This window comes from Nannospalax galili, unplaced genomic scaffold, assembly GCF_000622305.1.
Source record: "Nannospalax galili isolate Female #2095 unplaced genomic scaffold, S.galili_v1.0 scaffold328, whole genome shotgun sequence".
In the NCBI taxonomy this organism is placed as follows: Eukaryota; Metazoa; Chordata; class Mammalia; order Rodentia; family Spalacidae; genus Nannospalax; species Nannospalax galili.
Genome location: NW_008358342.1, coordinates 868,238 through 876,145, shown reverse-complemented (window position 1 = coordinate 876,145; position 7,908 = coordinate 868,238). Strand labels below are relative to the sequence as shown.

At 47.8% G+C, this 7,908-nt stretch overlaps 1 protein-coding gene across 1 annotated transcript; it reads left to right on the top strand.

Moving 5' to 3' along the window:
• Positions 1 to 5,845: 5,845 nt before the first annotated feature.
• Pou4f3 (POU class 4 homeobox 3) lies at positions 5,846 to 7,381 on the top strand. The gene is made up of 2 exons (XM_008821633.1): positions 5,846 to 6,054; positions 6,399 to 7,381. Exons 1-2 carry the CDS (start codon positions 5,935 to 5,937, stop codon positions 7,293 to 7,295), a joined length of 1,017 nt encoding a protein of 338 aa, XP_008819855.1. The 5' UTR covers positions 5,846 to 5,934; the 3' UTR covers positions 7,296 to 7,381.
• Positions 7,382 to 7,908: the final 527 nt, after the last annotated feature.

Sequence of the window (7,908 nt, the reverse complement as noted above, 5' to 3'; positions counted from 1 at the left end):
GGATTGCAGATATGTACCACCACAACCTATAATTTAATTATCTCAAGAGATGAAGCTAGCCCAATCATCCTCAAAAACTTTCTCCTATTATCAATATCTTCAAGGTCATAAAAACAATAGATCACTATCCCCTGTGTGTCCTTATTTCTGAGGTCCCCCATGCAGCTCCACAGTGTGTGTTTTTGCTTTCTCAAACATTTATCTTTGTTTTGTTGAGACAGGGTCTCCTGTAGCCCACATTGGCCTTGAACTTGCCCTGTGGTTGAGGATAACCTTGGAGTCCTGATCCTCCTGCCCCCACCTTGTGAGTACTATGTTTATAGGCATGCATGACAATAAGCTCAAATACATCCTCTTCTAAACACATCTTTTGGTTGCTGGCTTTCTGTGTCCATCTATAAATTCTTTCATTTTGAACATTAACTTTGATAGTCTGACCTTCCCATTTGAGCTCCTATACAACACACAACACATTCAGGAGTTCCTTGCAAGGAATCTAAGCTTGCCACACATTACCTGGCCTCCTAGAACTTCCTTATAATTCTGGATGGAATCTTCCATGACTCTATAACTCTTGTATTTTGCCTGTGAAATCAGCCCCAAATGGGTGAGGCTAAGGTCTGCCACATGCTTGAGAAGTATCTGGGGCCTCCTTGGACCATGGTTTCAGTGGCCTCTTAGAGCCCAGGCAGCTGAACGCTAGAAAACACTTCTGTGGGTGGCCCCATGGGAACAGGATGTCCCAGCAACTGTTTCTTCTCAATGGAAAGTCTTTCAAATGAATTTACAGCTTTATGCCTCGAGGACATGATGGGAAGGGTACAGCCAATTTCCCATTGACTTAATGGAAAGTGCCTGGCTTTTTTAAAAGTAAAAAAATGCTTATTTACTTTGTGTGTGTGGTTGAGATGAGGAGGCATATGTGTGCCACAGTGTCCATATGGAAGTCAGAGGACAACTACAGGAGTCAGTTCTCTCCTTCCACCATGTGGGATCTGGGTAACCAGCTCAGGGCCTCAGGCTTAGCAGCAGGGGCCTCTGCCAGCTCAGTCATCTCCCTAGCCTTTGGCTTCTTTTTAATGCCAGCAATCACTTTAGCAACCACCACCTTCTTTGTCCACAGCTTTAACTTTACTCTTTTCCTGTCATACTGTATGTGCTTTTCAAATTCTTCTGTTGTCCTGATTCTCACCATCAACCTGGCTAAAAGCAATAACCACATCATACCCTAAATGCTATGCTGTCTTGAAATTTCCTCTACCAAATGAGTCTGTCACCTTTAAACCAGCCTCTGATAAAGTTTATAGACACAGATAAAATATAGACAAATTCCTTGTCAGAATGCAATTCAAATGGCTTCTAGTCCAATTCCCAACAGAGTCCTCATTCCCATCGAAAGCCTCAGGAGCCCAGTCTTCACTACCTCTAATTCTGTTATTCTAGTCTTCTGAACTCCCACCAGAATTGCCTGTGAAACTCTTCACACTACATTCTAGGGCTTCTCTAGCCTGTATCTCTTAGCTCTTCCAAATTCCTCCAGCAAACAAGCTTCAAAGGTCTAAGAACTACATGGTCAGGTTTAATTATAGCAAGAATCCCACTTGTGGGAAGGGATCTTTTGTGTTATTTACTTTTCTGGTCACTGTGATAAAACACTTGATAGAAACAGCTTAAGAGAGGAAAGATTTCTTTTGGATCACAGTTTCAGAGGAGTCAGTCAATTATGGTATGGGAGTGTAAGAACATCACAGTTCATACTGGGGTGGGCCAGGATGGTCCATTGGCTTTCTCCTTTTAATCCTTTTATTCCATCTGAGTCTGCAACCTGCCAGGATGGTGTCACCTACATTTGGGATGGGTCTCTCCTCAGTTAATCCTCACAGGCATAGTAAAAAATATACTTCACCAGTATACCAGGTAATTCTAAATCTAGTCATGTTGACAGTGAAAATTAAGCACCATAGTCCATGTGGTCAAAACCTCTGAGCCTGGGGTGCTGTGTTTTAAGAAGCAGAAGGTATTTTGGGGGGCTGGAGAGTTGGCTCTGCAGTTAAGAACCCTGGCTATTCTTGCAGAAGACCAGGGTTCAAATCCTAGCACCCACATGACAGCTAACAATTGCCTGTAATTCCAGTTCTAAGGGATCTGATGCCCTCTTCTGTCCTCTGTGGGCATTGCAGGACATGGGTGCACTTACATATATGCAGGCAATACATGCATACACATAAAAAATAAAAACAGTAAAATACTTAAAAAAAGAAGCAGAAGATATTTCTTACTCAGACCAAAGCTGAGAGCCACTATCCCACAGGAAAATGTCCCTTTCTACTACTCTGTATCCTTTTAGAAAAATTAGTGCTTTAGTGCTTTGTGCCTTGTCTTAGAGTTTTATGTGGCAATTTCATGTCCCTGCTAAACTCTGAGATCTTGAAACAGTGTCCTCTACACCTACAGAACCTACCACAAGACCTAGAGATCAGAAAGTATTCCAATATAAATATAAATAAAAATGCCCATGAGGTCCTTAGTTGGAGCCCAAGATATCTCTCTCTCTCTCTCTCTTCTCTCTCTCTCTCTCTCTCTCTCTCTCTCTCTCTCTCTCTCTCTCTGTCTTAATTACAATTTAATACCAGGGAGGCAAGCATGTGCTCTACAGTTTATCATCGTCCAACGTCCTTTTAATGTACCAACTACAGATACTGGTGTTTTTGTTTGTTTGTTTTAACCAGATTGAAATTTGTAAATCCCAGAAAGTGTTTCTAAGACTCTCTTTGCAATTGCATTCTGTTTGGTCTGTTTCTTCCCCTCTGTCTTTTCCAGTCTGTTGTCTACAGGCCTTCTTGAGAAAACCGTTCCCTCTGATGCAAGAAAAAATTTGAAGACAGCCAATAAAAAAGGCTCACACCACAAAGCTCTTTTAAAATGATCACAATAATTAAATTAAAAAGTTCAGCCCCTTTCTGCAACTTAATATTTGAGAATTTAGTTTTACTCTGTCTCCATGTATAGGTTTATGTTTAGGCATAACTATAATATTTTTTCTAAGAATCACCCCAGGAACCTATTGTAAGAGAATTATTTGGGGTTTTGTTGATTGGTTGGTTTTTTGAGATAGGATCTCATGAAGCCCAGGCTGGCCTTAAGCTTCTTATTGTCACCAACATTGGTCTTGAACTCCTGATCCTTCTTCACCCATGTCTCAAGGATGGGGATTACAGGGGTTCACAACAACATCTATCTATTTTCAATAATTTAACTGTCTTCCTGATTAAGGAAAGAAGATTTCTTCCAATTGAAAAAAGTTTGCTTCCTTTTCATTTACATGTCTTATCTTTCACACTAATCGATAGTTTAGTTCTAACCATGTTGATGATGGCACTGCATAAAGGGTTAATTTTAAAATGTGACACAAACTAAATACTAAAAATGGTACAATAGTAAAAAGGGGTTAAGTGTCAGGTTACTACTAACTGTATGCCATTGCTAGTAGGCCTTCTGGAAAGAAAGGGATATGGAGGATATCCCTTTTTCAAAATATTTTATTTATTATTTTCACTTTATGTATATGAGTATATTGCCTGCATATGTGTAAGGCACCAATGTTGTTCAAGGGAGGTTGTTCTTGATTTGTGATCTTAACACTCAAGAGTTCCGGAGGTGGAGATGGTAAAGTAAAAGTCAGCTTTGGGAACACAAAGGAAGTAGTCACTGGGTTTTGACCAGTCTCTGACTGTTGCCTGACTTTGATCCTGGTCAGTATCTCCCAGACCTCTGAGGGAGAGAGCAGTGAAAGAAGGTGGGTGTGGATTAGCCTTTCTCTAAGTCTGTCCTCACGGACAGCTGTGGGATTAGGGAGTGAGAGTGGGTCTTAGAGCTCCAGCAAGCCAGGAAAGCTATAGATCCAGTGCCCCCATTTTAATTCTCTTTTCCCCTTTGATTTCACATTGGGCAAGAAACAAAACTGCCTAGTCCTAAATGCTGGTGGGAGGTAAAAATGGTACTGTATTTGGCTTTTGGGGAATTGAGAGGTTCTGGCCAGAAACTTCTGGCTTGCTCAAAATGTGTTACAAATGAACTGGCATGGGAGCCTTTTCTTAAAGCTGGAAGCATTTAGCAATCATATAGTACAATCCACTTCTTTTTGGTAAAATGAGGCCCAGCCAGATTGATATTGACCCAGTGTCAGAATGCAGCTATTGACCCAGCCCTATGGAGGTGGGTTGTTCTGATATGTATTCTACATTTCAAAAATCTCAGCTGCCACTGGGCATGGTGGCACATGTTTTTAATCCCAGCAATCAAGGGGCAGAGGCAGGTGGATTTCTGGTTCTCTGTGAGTCTGAATCGGTAGAGAAGGGGTTGGCAGGTCCCTAGGGGAGAGGGGAACCAGATAAAGGATGATCGTTCTCTTAGGCCAAAGTTATCACTAGGCCTCCTCACTCTGCCCCCACGTGCTAAGATCTGGGAAACCCAGAATACACTTTGGGAGACCTTACAGGCTGCGCGAAGCCACCCAAACCCGAAGCCTGCTCCCCAGGTGGAGGCAGCAGCCGGGACTGCGCTTGCACAGCTAGGCTCGGGGTTTTCTCTTCCAACCCGGAGGCGGCGCCCCTGCAGCCGCAGTCCCAGGATTCCCCATTCATTATTTACGATGTTTATTAGCTCCGGGTAAAGGAGGGGAAAGAAAGGAGGAAAGTGGGAAAAGAAGGTAGAAGGTACAGGGGGTGGGGGCAGTACAAACTCCAGGACCCTCAAGTCCGGGAACTTTCGGAAGGAAGAAGAGACTAAGTGATCAAGAGCCGGAAGTCAAACGTGGTGCCTGGCACTCAGCTGGCGATCAGTGAATATTGTGGGTTGGATAACTGAATAGGTGAGTGAATGGCTCTGCGCCCAGCTGTGAGGTCTTAGGCTAACTCCTCAGACTCCTGTTTTCTTCACTTTATGTAACGGGATAGCAGGATCCAATCCATAGTGTTGGCAGAACCGGCCCATAAACTAACTCTGAATTGTCTAGCACATAGTAGTAGTTCAAAAATGGTAGCTGTTTATTACAGGGATTGGAGCAGGTTAACCTTGGTGGCCTTGCAGAACTGCACGGAGGGATTTCCCAGGCCAGTAGGGCTGTTTTCAGTTGTTACTATTGTAGAGACAACTTGGAGACTGGGCAAAAGGAGAGTTGGCTAAATTGTCTTTCTCAGATGAACGCCCGGTGGGAGGAAACCAAAGTCCTGTGACTCTGAAAGGCAGTTAGCCAGGTAGCCCCTGGTTCTTGCCCAGGCAGTTTGTGGCGTTTGGTGGCTGAGCCGCGGTGCTGGACTCCGGCATGGGGCCAGGAGCGCCCTGGAAATGGCCCGTTAGGCGACCACCGACAGACGTTGTGTGTGGGTGTGTGTGTGTGTGTGTGTGTGTGTGTGTGTGTGTGTGTGTTGGGGGCGTTGGGCTTGGGTAGAGTCCTTGCTCCAGCTCAGTCTGAGCCTGTACTTTTATCCAGGTACTTAGAGTTGGGACAGGACAAGAGCTTTGAGACTTTGTTGAAAAAAGTCCAGGAGTAAGAAGAGAGAATCCTCGAAGTCTAGCGGGCTGGAGCCAGGTGGGGCGGGGCGGACAGGAAGAGGCCCGGCCAGGCCCGGGTATAAATGTTGCGGAGGGGCGGCCGCGGCAGGCTGAGAGAGGCGCGCTGAGACCTGCGGTCTTGCCTTGCCTCTCCGGCCGCCCCTGCGAGTCCCGGGCGCGTGTGCACGTATGCGCGTGCCCGGGCCCTTCCTGGCAGGCTGCTTGTAAGATGAGTGAAGAAGCAGGTGGGGGAGAGGGGAGGCAGCTAGAGAGAGGGCGAGGGGAGCGCGGGCGCTGAGCGGCGCTCACTTGGAGCGCGGAGAGCCAGCAAGAAGAGCCTGATTCCATGTCCCCCGCTGCCTCCCTGCCAGACTCGAGAAGATGATGGCCATGAACGCCAAGCAGCCTTTCGGCATGCACCCGGTGCTGCAAGAACCCAAATTCTCCAGTCTGCACTCCGGCTCTGAAGCCATGCGCCGAGTTTGTCTCCCAGCCCCGCAGGTACGTAGCGGAGCATAATTACCGCTCTAAGGCACATTTTTTGACAGGCATTGGCTTCATGTTTTTTTCATGTAGCCCAGAACAATCGCCGCTGTCTGAACCCCTCTCCTTCTCTCTCTCTCTCTCTCTCTCTCTCTCTCTCTCTCTCTCTCCCTCTCTCTCTCTCCCTCTCTCTCTCTTTCATGTGTCTGATCCACACGTCTGTTCCAGCAGAGCTGATGCCTCTGTATTAATTTTTATGACCTGGGCTTTGAGGAGAGGCATCTCGTTTGCTTGAAAATGTCTTTTAATCCTGAGTTGACAGTATTCCCCACTGACCGTGCTGTGCGCCTTCTCGCTTGCAGCTGCAGGGTAATATATTTGGAAGCTTTGATGAGAGCCTGCTGGCACGCGCCGAAGCTCTGGCGGCGGTGGATATCGTCTCCCACGGCAAGAACCATCCGTTCAAGCCCGACGCCACCTACCATACCATGAGCAGCGTGCCCTGCACGTCCACTTCGTCCACGGTGCCCATCTCCCACCCAGCTGCGCTCACCTCGCACCCGCACCACGCGGTGCACCAAGGCCTCGAAGGCGACCTATTGGAGCACATCTCGCCCACGCTGAGCGTGAGCGGCTTGGGGGCCCCCGAGCACTCGGTGATGCCCGCACAGATCCACCCGCACCATCTAGGCGCCATGGGCCACTTGCACCAGGCCATGGGTATGAGCCATCCGCACGCAGTGGCGCCGCACAGCGCCATGCCCACATGCCTCAGCGACGTGGAATCAGACCCTCGAGAGCTGGAAGCCTTTGCAGAGCGCTTCAAGCAGCGGCGCATCAAGTTGGGGGTAACCCAGGCGGACGTGGGCGCGGCTCTAGCCAATCTCAAGATCCCTGGCGTGGGCTCGCTCAGCCAGAGCACCATCTGCAGGTTCGAGTCTCTCACTCTGTCGCACAACAACATGATTGCGCTCAAACCGGTACTCCAGGCCTGGCTGGAGGAGGCAGAGGCCGCCTACCGAGAGAAGAACAGCAAGCCGGAGCTCTTTAACGGCAGTGAACGGAAGCGCAAACGCACGTCCATCGCCGCGCCGGAGAAGCGTTCACTCGAGGCCTATTTCGCCATCCAGCCACGTCCTTCGTCCGAGAAGATCGCGGCCATCGCCGAGAAACTGGACCTTAAAAAGAATGTGGTGAGGGTCTGGTTCTGTAACCAGAGACAAAAACAGAAACGAATGAAGTACTCGGCTGTCCACTGACTGCGGCGGGGTGCGGCGCCCAGAGGACCCCGGCAGAGCCTAGTGCGCATCGCCCCCTTCCTGTGGGAGGGTCAGTTACGGGAAACGCCAAGGTGTTTCCTGGCAGGTCAGGCTCTTTCCCCCAAGTCACAGACTTTCCTCTTTATTTGGCCTGATTGCCTCCCGGGCTTCATTTTCTCCTTTTTCCTCTCTATTCCCACCAAAATGTTTTGGCGCTGGAAAAAAAATTCTAAGCGGGCCTGGTAGGACTTTGTGCTGTCCGCGGTGCTGAAACTCGCCCTTGAGCACCTGACAGCGCGACCTCAGGGCAGTAACCCCAAGGCCTAGGGTAGTGAATTGACTGGGTGAAAGCGCCTTTAGGCAAGGGTAAAGGTAAGGAAAAGAAGTGATACATAATACTATAAAATCTAGGACATCTAAGTGGAACACGGACTTGGAGATTTTATTAACGTATATAAAATACACCCATGTTTCCAAAGGGTAGCCTTATGCTCCTTTCTGCGCCTAAATTCTATCCTTTGGTTTACCGTACATTTTCTTTAAGTAGCATAAATTAAGTTCAGGGAAAGTGTGCTGGGGAGATGGGGGTTTGGGCTGTGGGCCTAAGTAGGAC